At 43.3% G+C, this 14,220-nt stretch overlaps 1 protein-coding gene across 4 annotated transcripts in view; it reads right to left on the reverse strand.

The window, feature by feature from the left end:
* Positions 1–14,220, reverse strand: part of LOC115514555 — a 53,925-nt gene that overhangs the window by 22,176 nt on the left and 17,529 nt on the right. For 3 of the 4 annotated variants that reach the window (XR_003969025.1, XM_030316660.1, XM_030316659.1), the window contains one exon: positions 2,977–3,747. The exons of the other annotated variant lie outside the window; for it this stretch is intronic. Coding sequence is in view for 2 of the 3 variants with exons in the window: in XM_030316660.1 (XP_030172520.1) it covers positions 3,660–3,747 (88 nt within the window). In the remaining variant the exon portion in view is untranslated. Of the gene's footprint in view, positions 1–2,976; positions 3,748–14,220 lie in introns of those variants that run through there. 4 annotated transcript variants of the gene reach the window in all.

Consider the following 14,220-nt stretch of genomic DNA (forward strand, 5'->3'; position numbering starts at 1 on the left):
AGAACCTCTACGGTGCGAAGAAACTGATGGGATCGGTAACGCTCAATGCCGACTACACATGAGAGTCACCTTGGGAGCTTTAGAACTCACCGAGTCCCGGGCCCCATCCCACATCAAGTAAATCAGAATCTCCAGAGGTGCCGACCAGGCGTTAGTATTTTTCAGAACCTCCAGGGTGATTCTAACGTGCAGCCAAGATTGAAAACCACTGGTGTAGACCAAAGGTGTGGCCAGAAGCAATCATTGGAGAAAGAATGACTGAATGGCAATTCTGTGGGGTAAAGCAAAGGAATAAGGAAAAATAGTCTCCACTCACATGGCCATGTAATGAGGGCCTTTTTTTTCAGACTCTGATTCTACCTCATCTATTTGCCTACCTTTTCCAACTGTTAGTTGCTTACCTGCCTGCCAATATTTGTGCGTAGGCTCGAAGAGTTTACAGTCAATAAAGTATCCCACCTGCAGACTTAAACAGGGCTATTATCTGGCACAATGTTGGTGTGATTGCTTCTGTATTGCAGAATGATTTTATCTGCTGGACTTTCAGTCTGTCAGTCTGTGGGAGAGAGGAGAGCCTGGCAAACCGAGAGCAAGTTAACAAGCCTGGCTGAGGAAATTTATTTGCGATTTCTAAACATCCGCTGCCTACCGTTAGTCTTTTCTGAACATTTGAGATCATCACCAACACATTTTTTTCAGTATGCATATTGTGTTTATTGTGGATATCTAGGACTCTACATTTTTGAAATTCCTAGAACGACTTTCGAACCTGTTTATCACACGAACCAAGCGGCGAAGTTTATTAATATATTCTGATTTTTTAAATTATTTTAATGTTTGTTTATTTTTGAAGGAGAGAGAGAGAGAGAGAGAGAGAGAGCAAGCGAGCATGAGCAGAGGAGGGGCAGAGAGAAGAGAAGACACAGAATCCAAAACGGGCTCAAGGCTCTGGGCTGTCAGCACAAAGCCCACATGGGGCTCGAACTCACGATCCACGAGATCATGACCAGAAAGGAAGCCGGATGCGCAACTGACTGAGCAAGCCAAGTGCTCCTAACATATTCTATTTTTAAAGAAGCATCTGGCACTAAAAACCAAGGTATATACATGAAGAAATAAAGATCAGGGAGACTATGATACAGTTACTCAAGACTGTACAACTAGATGAAAGAAAAGACAGAGTAATGAAAATGGCCGACAATTCTTTAATTCCTAGATCCATTGTTTATTCCAATGGTCCTCATATTTATTTTTGTTCCACTTTACTAACTAAAATACAAGACAGTTCATCACTTATGAGAACACTAGGATTTAATTTATGGATTTTGTACTCAGCCTTGACTTCCCTTTATCTGTTCTTTTTATTGTCTTATGTTCAATACTTTTTCCAGAGAGTATGTGACAAGGGGGGGGGGGGGAAGGGAGTTTCTAGAACCGTCAGTCCCTTTCCAATGTAGTGACCCTTCTGGTGAAGTCCCAGTATTGGGGGAGTAGAAAATATTAATTAAATCAATTTGGAGAATTATCTGTAGAATTTGAGTATAATTAGTTCCAAGTTATGTGAGAGTATTTTGAACATTTTTGAGTGCCTCCCTAAAATCAATCTCTCTTTCTCACCATCCAAGAGACAGCATGTCGACTTCCCATTGGGCAATATTCCTCTCTAGCTTTATTCAGTCATATGCGGAATACTAAGTCTGAACAAAGAATTACACAAACAAGTCATATTTGTAGGAAGCAATCTGTCAATGAGATATGGTGAAGGAGAGAGTCAGATTGTAAACAGGTCTACAATCTCCATATTCTGTTGGCTGAAGAGAAGTAAGCAGTAAAAGAATTTTCTCTCACATACTCCCTATGGAATAAGGAGAACTATTCCTTATTCCATAGAATATCATGGCTGATAGCCATGATTCTGGCCTCTCCATGACAGGAACTCCTCGCGAATAGTTAGGAGCAGTAATAAAAAAGGAATTAGCATAAAAGCTATACAAAAATATTAAGATAGCAAAGAAAAGAAAAGAATCAGGAAAAAAATGACAGAAAAATGCCAGGAAATGAAATCACCCTGAAGGAAAAGTTTTGTTGTGTTTTTTTTTTTTTTGAATTTTGAATTTCTAAATGTTTTTAAAGTTTTTAAGGTAATGTTTTAAGAATAAAATCTTATAGAAATATTTTTGAATGCTTCAAACCTCACTGGCAGCAAATGCAGTTTTTTAAGACATTTGTTCTAAGAAACTCGTCAACCAAATAGAACATTGTGATCTGCTCCAGGATTGCCCTAACCTCCATTTCGTGTAACCCCAGAGGAAGAAGGAGGTCACCGAATTTAAACTTGAGCCTATAACTGGTGGGAATATCTGTTTTAAGTGCTTCTCTCTTCTTGTACAAGGATGGGAAACTTTTATTTCCCATACTGGGAAAAGAAAAAGTATTGGGAATTTTCATACTTACCGCATTTTTTTTCTTCCTCTGAAAAAAGGAAGGGAATTATGAAATAACTGAAAACAGTAGAGAATGACATCTATTCATAAACCATGTGTGAAGTACTTCCACACACAATTCCTCACACTACCCTTGTCAATCCAGCCTGCAATGCTAGAGCTGTGGCCACGTATATACCCTGGCCAACGCCAAGGTGAAAATGAACTTAACACAGGAAGGACCATGCTGAGAGTTCCTGGTAAGCCCACTTCCAGATTAAGCTGTGACTGAGAGCATTTACAAGCCACAGAGAAGGCAAGGTGGATTGATCCTTACACCGTTGGTCACCAAAATCTTGCTGTCAGTGGGTGATTATGAAATCCAATCCTTGGAAATATTGCTGTCTCCATAGAATTTTATTTCTGCAAATAAGATCTGGAAGATTCACGCACATGAGTGTGGTGAGCTTGGACAGATATCTAAGACAGGAATCTTAGCATCCCTAATTGCGGGTTCTATTATTTAAACAGTGAATAAGCCAATTCAAATTAGTTCAACAAACATTTATTGAGATTATTCAATATGAAGAGATCTATGGTTTTATAAAACCAAATGTATGGGTGATGGTGAATGTTATTTTATGTTAAACTAGTTGAGAACTAGGAGAGGTTCTAACGAACCCAGGAAACACATATTTTAAAGGGGAGAGAGAGAACAAAAACTTTCACTTTTTGCCGAATGACTGGAACAAATATGGTCAGTTCTGCTATAATGTGACATATGGGTTCCTAAATAGCACTGCACTATGCAAAATCACACAGTAAAAACCACAGGGTTTATGGGGAAAATGAGATTAGGACACAACACTCAAAAACTTAGTGACATGGAAAAAAAAAAAAAAACCAACTTAGTGACATGTTTTTCAAAATGTTTTCAATAAGAACCTATGAAATACAGTGGCGCCCAGGGGAGATGGTTAAGAAACAAGCATACCACAGTGAAAAAAGGCATTTTACCATCATCATGTTGTGGGTGTCGAAGGTTGTGAATTACTCTCAGGTGATGGCTGCAGGTTTTGTGAACCGGATGGGAAGGTGCACCGCCATTCTCCTTGTGCGTGGCCGTGGCTCATGACACACGAGGCGAACTGAGCCCGGTGGCAGATATTTGAGGCGTGTGCCTTTCGTGTGTCCCGATGCGGCTTGATCCAGCTGGGCACAGTTGCCCACATCCACCTAGTGTCCCTTGCTGACGAAACCGGGCGCAAGCCACATAAACAAAATTCGCTTGGTATTCAACCTGTCCCCTGGTGGATCAATGGCGCTGGAATAAATTCGAGGTTTCAAAACAAGGGTTAGAGCAGAACGGACATATACGCATTCACACCCCAGCTCTTTGGCAACGACGGGGTTCTTCCTCAATTCAAAAAACACCACATTCCCCCAAAAAATCACCTGTGGTTTTACAATAGGAACAATAATACCGATGGGTTTAAACCTGATCTAGAACCAGGGCCCTTGGCCCCCTCCTCAGGGAGGTTTCCTTTGTGTCTGGCAATGAGTGCCGCATCCACTCAAGTACTTTGGGGAGCACTTGTTAAAACGGCATCGCATACTGGGGGGAGGGGCGCTGAACGTCCCGCAACTGATCTTCCTTTCATCCTCCTGACGCTTCTTGGCACAGCCCCTTAGAACAATAGTCATCCCGTGCCTTAGTTCATCATTTTAACTTTGGCCTTCGCATGTCTAATAGGTGGTGGCCGTCTGGGCACAATAAGCAATTAAAGCAGATCCTTCAACATTGATGTAAAAACCTAGCTTTCCCCCTATACCACCCGAATTATTTACCCTGGGTAAATGCACATTAAGTCACAGGCTCATGGGTGACACACTTTTTCCTATGGACTCATATCCCAGTAAAAGCATCATGTCCGTCAGCTAGTGGTGAATCCTAGGGGCACTGTGAAAGAGTCTGTCCATTCTCTGAAGGAGTCCAGCTTCCCTGGGTTCTGGCAGAAAGAAAAGTGGAAAAGAGAACCCCACGCAAGGGGCGACAGCAGATTCTGCATACATTTCTCTCCCAAAGGACACGGGTCATCCAAAGATGGCACTCGCCACGAACCCCACGTTTAACACCGAAAGCAAGGGCATTTGCCTCGAGATAACTCCACCAACCTCTCTTTACAGGTTTTGGCTTAATTTTGCTCGGCTGTCCATAAATTACTCTGCGGGGTTTAATTCCTACAAAAGAGAATATAATCCAACCTTCTGCTATTAACGCAGCTACAATTTCATTCCTGTGCCAAGCAGCAGGGAGAGAAATCAAACAGTTGGCCCCCAGTGAATTCATCTATATGCCCCAGTTTCCTAACACTCAGCGCGTCTCAGACAATAGACTGGGTTTTAACTCTTTCTTGTCAAGTCTCCATCATGAGCAGTCAGATTACATCCTTCCCCTCACTTCTCAGCTCATTACTCACAAAGAATATCTTTTCCCAGGAAACCTGAGCTAACACACTCGGCAAGCAGTGCTGAAGTTAGCAGTAAAAAGTCGGGTCTCGCCATCAGAAGCACACATTAGCATACGAAATATTTCCATAGGAAGAAAAAAAAACCCCATCGATTGCAGGAGCTGCCCTCCATTGTCTTAAACGTTGCTGTTGGCAGTCAGAACGTTCACCCACCTCCACCTTGAGATAAGGCACGATCGGATCATGGTAACCTTTTACAGCGATTGTGGGACCGTGTGGGAGGGAAACCCTAACGAACGCGACAGTCCCATTCGATTCTTCGGAAATGAGGGGGAAGGTCCTGTAGACAGAAATCCAGGCAAATGGGGCTGGGGGGACAGTTCACTACTGTAGGCTCCGCAAGAATTACTAGTTGCAGGGCACCCCACTTAGCAAAGGACAAATCCCGGCCCTGACCCTCGCTGTGATGTTCCGGGGAGAACTGGGGAAAGGATCCAAATGAAAGGGAAACCGGGGGCCGCTTGACAAGATCCTGAATTTATCGCGCCCGCCCGGCGGTCAGTTAGGCAGGCAAATGAACAGTTAAAAGGCTCCACTGAACCATAATCCCCAATCGTTATACTTAAATGGCTCTTCTCAATATAAAGGAGGCTCTTCAATAACCATAGATCTAATTTCTGTTAATTTTATGTAACTCTAACAGAGTCATTAACATTCGTGGAACCCACTCCACAATGCAGCCCCTCCCTCCCCTGCTCCCCTCATTGCTTCTACCAGCGGATCCCTTGAAAATTTAATTATTACCAGTGGAATTCCTGCACTAACTAAAGGCTTTTGCAATCAAATCAATAGTTGATGAAAGAGTGGTCCGAAAAAGCCATGTTAAATGCATTATGTTCTTCCATTTCCACGTCCCCCGTGTGGCTCCTTTCATGAGGTTGCGACTGGGGACCCTCCAAATACATCACTTTCAGGGAGTTAAAATGTCTAAGTGTTATCCAGAGGTGGCTATTATATATTTATAAGGGCTCCCCTATATGCCTCTTCTGGATTTATTAAGTGCTCTAAGGATCTGTTTGGCTTATACCAGCTACCACAGACTGATCTGAGAAATCAAAGAGGAAATACCCAACTGCAGAGCTGGGCAGGAAGGGAAACGCCCGTGGGTATCGCGACTGCTACAAGGAAAGAGGCCAGTGGCAGGTGTGATTTAGAAACAGAAATAAGTCGTCTCCCACCCTCTTGCCCTACTCATACCCCCCACCGCTCTGCCCTAATGGAAGAGCCCAAATGCTGTGCTGTCTCTCTTTGTGCTTTTCCACCTATGGAGAGTCTCCAGCACAAAATAACGTGCCTTTGGGGAGAAAGAGATGCTTCGGTGTTGTTGTGTCCTTTGCTGCTATTGGTGGACTGGGCTTTGGTGCCTTAATTAGATGAGGATTGTTGCGCCTGGGATGGTTCTATAAAGAAAGCATTTTACCCAGGCCACGTGTGGCGTGCACATCACGGCATTTGCAAACATCCCCCCCCCCCACCGTATATGAACATTCGGGGGGCATGTGACCCATGTATATTTATACATGGGTTACCTGGTTCTCCAACAGGGCGGTCAAGGGGAGTTGCAGACCGCGTGATGCATGACCGTGCTGCGGACGTTGCCAGAGGCCAGGCTGGAGACGTGAATTTAGATGAATTCTCTGGATAAACAGCCAGAGTCCTCTCCTAAAGGGCTGAAAGCCGAATCCTAATATATAGGACCAGGTGTGCAAACATAGGGCAGATCCCCTAATCTAAGTGCTACGGGAAGCACTCACACGTTATCTGAAAAATTTAGCCGGCCACTATTTTCCTGCTAAATTGCCCAGATAATTACCTCAATTTTCCATTTCGCTTTGACTTAGAAACCTAGTCGCAGGATGATAACAGGTCACTGTACAGGGCAGAAGCTTATTTGCTTATTTATTAATAATGCTCATCTATCAACAAGTAACTCCCGGGTGCCTGGCACTGCCCTCAGGAAGTTTTATTCTAATTGAAGTCAACACTCGGACTCTAGAAAGATCAGTGAATGTGAACAATGATCCATTCGCAGCTGGATTCAGTGAATGTAATGTCATGAGAGCAGAGGAGCCAGAACTCGGGGAAGGCTTTCCTGAAGGAGACAGACTTGGCGTAGACTCTAACCGACCCTCAACTTTGTGTACCTCGTGGAGTAAACAGGTGCCGCTCACAGCCAGCGATGGCCCGAGCCACCAGCCACCTTAGGACAGGACTGGCAGCCCCAGGGACACAGGGGATCACTCATCACCCCTGGTCACCCACTCAAAGCCCTCCGGTTCAGACGCTTTGCTTTCAGGCAGGTGCATGTTGGGATTTAATTAGGCAGAGAGAAAGACAGGAGGAGAGAGAAGCAGCCTGTGACGTAAACTAACGCATCGTCCCTTAAACAGAGCCCCAGGACCTCGTGTGGGCTCAGTGGTTAGCTGTCCGGCCTTCAGAATCGGAAAGTTCTGGATTTTCCACTCTGCCCTCCCCCTACCTGGTGTAGGGTGGGGGCCCTTGGGCAAATTATTTAACTTTTCCATGCCTCCTTTTTGTCATCAGGGAAGTAGGGATATCCTAGTGCTTATCTATTAATATAATTGTTCCTACCGACCTACATTGTAAGAATAAAAGAGATGATGCTAACAAAGCACTCTGCACCGAGCCTGGCGCGTGGAATGTTCGATAAAACCAGCTACGATATTGGTAAGATAAGTGTTGCTATTAGTGTTGCTAAGTGATGCCGGAAGCCAAAGGTCAGCAGCTAAGGATGGGTGGCGGGTGAAAACACGAATTTTCAGAAAACGGAGATGTGCGTATATTTCGCGTATATTTGCTGGTGGGTACAGAAACCTAGATGAAAGAAAAAAGAAATAATTACTTCCGACGCAGAAGCTCTGGTCAACTCAGAGGCACGGGAATGTTTTTAACAGCTGTCTAGGGCCAATTAGGACTCGCATTTCAGATGACACATTCAAACGCTTATCTGCACAGCAGCCTCGTCGTCTGTTCTCTCTCCGTGTTTGTGCATTCACTTTTGCAAATGCATGGACAAGCAGATAAAAAGTTGAATGTCATTGCCAAGGGGGCTACCCGTCACCGTCGTTCCAGCTGCACCGTCTTCACGGAGGGATATGCCAAGTGCCATCATATGCTAAGTGCGTCGTCTCTCAATGCAGAGAGAAGAAGAACAAATCATAAATATTTGAGGACTAGCCAGCCAAAGTACAAGAACTTATCTATTACCCACGGTGCAGCCACATCTAAGGAAGAGTTGGTTGTGGAATCCGAGACCAAGCTGAATTTCTCCCAAACAGAAGAGAACATGGTCTCTTAGTTGTGACATATAAATACGCATAATCTCCAAAAGGAGAAAATAAATGATAAGTTTTCAGTACCTAGCGGGGCCCCAAGTACAAAGCAAGTGATCGATTTAGGCTGGTGATAGATGGCTCCTCCCTATTTGCAGTACGTATTCATCAAAAATGTCTCAGGAAGAAAAAAGGTTTGCAATCGAAAGACGTCATTAATTGTACATTTTGCCATATTATTTAGAAATGGGCATTTCAATGCCTAAAGTGAAATGTCCATATAAAATACATTCATAAAGCATTTCGTTTACAAGTTACTCTATGTCTATTTATCACTCTGAACTTCTCCATCACCCAGGGAAAACTGCAAGACCATTTTTACCTCCATTTTACAGATGAAGAAATGAAATCTAAAGAAATTTAACGACTGACCACGGGCCATGTGATTTGGAAAGCACAGGGCCGAGACAAGAACCCGCGTCTCACAACTAGTATCCACCCCTCATTACATATTCTTCTATCACACAGCAATTATTCTAGGTGCGACGAAGTCAAGGCCGAGTGTCAGTAAGGACCACTGTCCCCACGGAGCAGCGAGGGATGCCCGGCCAAGCCGAGAAAAGGCATCAGGCCAAGTTTAGGATCGTGAACTGCACCAGCACAAGGATAGCCTGTCAAATGCAGGCTCCAATTATCCGTGTTTATGGGGTGTGTGGAGTGTGAGCCCTGAGGATCCCTAAAGGACACACTGAGGAGTGCGAGATTTCTCCCACAGTTAATTGAGAGCCATCAAAGGGTTTTCTTAACTAGGGAGTGATGTAATTAAATATGTATTCCAAAGTCTGGCCGGGGGTTGGGGCTTGGATTTCAGGGAGCTGGAGAGCTGCCGAGAGGCTGGAGGCAGAAAGATAAGTAGGAGCAGAAGCTTGGGAATGTCTTCCATCATAGCTCAGGGTCAGCCTGGGCTTGCGTTCTTCTAGAATGTGGACACTCAGTCTTCCACTGAGCTGTGAATTCCTTGCAGAAACTCATGTTTTATTTACCTTCATATTCCCGGGCTGCAGAGTAGAGTGAGTCATATATTGCAAACCCTGCCTGTAGGACTTCTCTCCCACACGGCCCGGCATCCCCTTCTCCTCAACAGACACAAAACTCAATTACTACCCTGCACCCAAAGATCGCCTCTCTCGCCATTTCTCTCTCCTGAGAAGTACACACCGCCGCCCCTCTGGTTTTCCAAAATCGGGCTTTTGCCCTAAGAACCTTCCTCTCCCTCATCCCAGCCTCCATCCATTCATCCCTACACAATGCCCCCTTCTTGAACATCCCCCTGGCCCTTCACTAATTGTGGTGTGATCAGCTTCCTAACTAACTAGTTGTCTGCAAATGTACCCCTTCTGAATCTATCCTCAACACTACTCGCAGAGGCATCATTATAAAATGAAAACATGACATGGCTTAAAACCCTTTGTTGGCCCTTCGTTGCCTAGAGAACTTCTTGGAGTCCAAACTCTTCAGTGTCACCCACGTGCAAACCCTCCATCATCTGGCCTTCATCTCTGGCCAGTTGTCTCCAGTCACCTGTGCTCCGATCTAATGACCCACCATGGGACACACAGAGTGAGCTTTCGAGCCCATGAGCCTTCACACACACACACACACACACACACACACACACACACACTGCACCTTAGTGCCGCCACCCAAGTGCATTCATACCTGTTACCTGCCTGGACAGTTCTGATTTGTCCCACGTTTGCCATCTTCTCTTCTGAGAAAGCTTAACTCATACGGTCCACACCACTCACCCTGCCCCCAAGGCAGAAGTCATCCTTTTCTGTCCACTGCTTACCTCTGCAAAAATTCTCCTCACACTGTATTAAAGGCATTTGTTTTCATGTTCCTTGAGGGCAGGGATGCTGCCTAATTCATTTCTCTTTCCAACACCCACTATTTACTTAGCACATAATAGATACTCTTTAAACATTTATATGTATTAGTACGTACATATTTTTAAAGACTATATGATGGAATGAACAAATAGATGAATGTTGACATTTTTTCTTCTCTATCCTCAACTGCGTGATTTCAGTAACACCTATCTGCCTATAGAATGACAACGGACATTTGAGAGCTATAGAAATACATACATATATATGAAGATGTGTGTGTGTGTGTGTGTGTTCTTGTATTTCATCAACTTCATTATGATATGGTTACACTTTATATACAAAAAGCATTTTAGCATGTGTGTGTGAATACATATGCAGTTATATTTAAAAATCCCATCATGAAGATGTAAATAATCTGGACATTTCTCTAAATGAATTAGAAGAAACTTTCCTTATATTAGTTTTATTTCTCTTCCCTAGATCAAAACATTAGCTTCTGCATCTTGGAAGCAGAATGTTGGAAACATCTTTGGTAACTGGTGAATGAATTAATAGGTGACGATTGGGTTGCCAACCAGAATGTCCAGTTTACCAAGATAGAGCTTACTGGGTGAGGCTATTAAATCTATCACAGTGACTTTCATAGCATTTATTTTCCCCCTGAAAGCTTCAACTTGTGCATTTTTTGAGTTACCTTGAAATATTCTAAATAAAATACGAGTGTACTGTCTTGAACAATATAATGCCTGGCACAAAGGAGGCATCTGATATATATCTGTTATCATTGCCTAACTCCTCCCTGCTTGATTATATAATCCCTGAGAGCAGGAAGTGCGTCTTATTAACAGTGCATCCCCATAGAGTCAACCACTTTGCTCAATGTTCGTTGAATAAGTGTGTGCTCATGGGCATTTGAAATTGGGCAAGACAGACACATTCTTCAAATGGTATTTGTGTTGGTTCCACTACCTTAAGAATCGAGTTCATTGGTCTCTGTAGGTACCAGTCATTATTAAATCGAGCACTCTACTTGACTATTACAGGTACAAATCAAGTCCACGCGCACAAATCCTAGCTTCCATCTGGCACTAGAGACCTAAATGTGAAATCCGGTGTATTGTCTAAGGAGAAGTCAGCCTCAAAATCAGGGAATAGAAAGAGTGATCCATAAATGTTGTTTCTTCATCTGCAACAGTGATAAGTCACAAATAAGAAAGTAAAGAGTATTATCACTGTTAACTGTTTCAGATCACCATCTGCAAAAAGAACACAACAGAATGGAAATTGCTTTTATAAAGTATTCAATACAATTTAAACATCTCATGATATGCAATGGGGCTCTCCGAGATGTGCCAGATGCTATTAAATACAGCATGCTCTATGGGAAAATCATGCAAAATACATTCAAGCAATTGAATTATATTGCAGGGCATAAAGGGCTGAATACATAAACGAGCCCCCATTACCTTGGTCTTGGGGCATTTTTTCTTGTAGCTCTCAGATGTAGAACATGAAAAATAAGAACAAATATAACACCTGTATTTTTCGGTCAATGATACACTTTCAAAGCATCCCACAGTTATAACACAAAATATGCCCTAGTGTGTACCCATTTCACATTAGAAAGAATGAGATTTGTTATGCACATTTATAGTGTTTTTGCCTAAGACAGTAATGGAATTGTTTACTGAAGGAGCCACGATGGGAAAGAAGTAGCTACAAATAATTATAGAGACCTATTCATTTATTAAATATTGATTAAATTTGGGAAAGTTCTTTTAATCCAAATGCAGCATTTAAAATTTGCAAAACTTTTCCTAGTTTTGCAGGAATTTCCCCCTTTTTTAATATTATCCTCTAAAAAAAAAAGACTTTACCTATAAGATCCTTTAAGGTATGGATAGGTAAGGCAAGTGTTATTTACTAGACAAGTCATAAACACGAGGAAACCAAGGTTCCAGGGGATTGAGTGCTTTACCCAAGGACACCAAGGAAGGAAACCCCACACCAAGGACTCCATGTAAATCATTCCTCCACACTCCTGTCCTTTCACGCCCACCAAGGCCTCTTCAAGAGCTGCATAGAGAGAAGGCAGGGGCTAGATGGGATCCCCCAGGTTCCCCAGGCTCTGAGGGAGCACTCTGTCTAGTGTATAGACTAGAGTACTCTATACACTAGACTAGATCATTGAGAAAAGCAACCTTAGGGTTAAGAATGTAGAGAAGGAGACTCATGTGCCACAATGGTAAGGATGGGGAGGGAAAATCCAAGATACAGTGCCCCGGGCACAACTAGGTATGAGAACAGGAGCTGAACCAACGCGCCAAAGTCAGGGTTCAGCACATTGTCGAGAGGACTTATCATGAGGACCAACTTCCATGGTTCCCCCTCAACGGGGTCTGCTCTTCCAGCCTGGCATACAGCCAACTCCATCTCATGGGAAAACATTTTGTCTCAGTCTTCTATCAATCACACAAAATCCGTGTGTTTCAAGAGGGTTTGGAAGCCAACTCACGGAGCTGTTGGCACCTTTTTGTGGAGGCAAATGGGAGATTATTTTCCAAAGTTGTAAACATTTATGTTTGAGACCTGGCCTGGCTAAGGCTCTTGCCCACAGACACAGAGTTGAGTAAAAGGGATGTTAAAATGGGAGCAACCCTTTGGTGACATATCAAACACAGAGAAATTGGCCAAAGAGCCCACTCAATGGCAACTATATATTTTATTCATACATCATCAATCTTGCTTTCTTGTGAGTGGTAAACTGGCCTAGAGGCCACTAGAAGGAGAAGAACACTGAGCATGAAGTTGATGATGTCAGCAGAGGCAGCAATGTTGATGAGATTAATTTACAGGTGTGATTACCTGCAGAAACATCAGTGACAATGACAAGTTTAGAACCAGGTGGGACCGTTAACAAATGTAATGATGCCAGGTCGGTGAAACTGTTGGGGGAGGAAATACACAGTCTTGATGGGACATGGGTGTCAAAGCTGCACTGTCGAGGTCATAGTGTGAGGCTAGAGAGAAAAAAAAAGGTACAGATGCTCACCATACACTAAGAGTGAGAGTCAAAGCCTAGAAGGAGAGGAGATAGCCTGGAAAACGTCAAGGTGAGTACAAAAGGTTATCAAAATGGTCCAGAACTTGGACTTCAGAGTCAGAATGCCTGGCTTTTTTTTTTTAACCTCTCCATGCCTTAGTATCCTCATCTGTAAAAGGGGAACAATGGTAGTCACCAAGGGTTGTGGTCGTTATTAACTATGCTAACATATGGAAAGCACCTGGAGGGGTGTCTGGTAGATATTTAGGGCTCAAGGAAAATATATTAGTAATAATAATCATGGCAATACTAGTAACATCATCATCATCATCATAAACAGATGTGCTCATTTGGGGAAGAAGAGAAAAGAAAAAAAGAAGAAAGAAAACAAAAAGGGGAGAACCTATAAAATGAGTTGCCACGGAAACAAAGAGCAGAGAGGGTTTAAAACTGGAAAGGCTAATTAACAATATCCAATGCTAAAACAAGGTCTGGGGAAATTATACCTGAGAAAAGATCGTAGATACGGAAAGTCAAGTTCATTCATGGCCTTCAAGAAAGAAATACCAATAGACGATTGGAGGCAAAGCCAATGTTTAAGGGTTAGAGTGAAGAAGCACGGGATAAGGAACAGGAAGAGTTGGCCAGTCATTCAAGAATTCTGGAGGCAGAAAGAAGGGGGATTTAGAAGAGTTACTCAAGGAGATGGCAGAGTACAGGGAAGATTTATGATTGGGAAATCTTAATATATATAAAGACAAAGAACAGGCCCTGGCAAGAGAGAGGTTGAGGAAAGGGGTTAAAAGTGCAGAAAACTGATGGTGCCAGCTGTGCTAGGAGGTAGAAGGGAATTCAACCCACAGCTTGGGTACAGGAGGGTGTAAGAGCGAACGGCAGTTTCTTCCCTGGACACAGGAAAGGACAGGAGAAAATACAGACAAGTGCTGGAGAGGAAAGATGTTGAGGGAGCCGAATGTAAATGGAAACACTCTTGGAGTGCCTCAGTGGCTCAATCAGTTAAGCATCTGACTCTTGGTT

The sequence above is a fragment of the Lynx canadensis genome, chromosome B2 (genome assembly GCF_007474595.2).
Source record: "Lynx canadensis isolate LIC74 chromosome B2, mLynCan4.pri.v2, whole genome shotgun sequence".
Taxonomy (NCBI): domain Eukaryota; kingdom Metazoa; phylum Chordata; class Mammalia; order Carnivora; family Felidae; genus Lynx; species Lynx canadensis.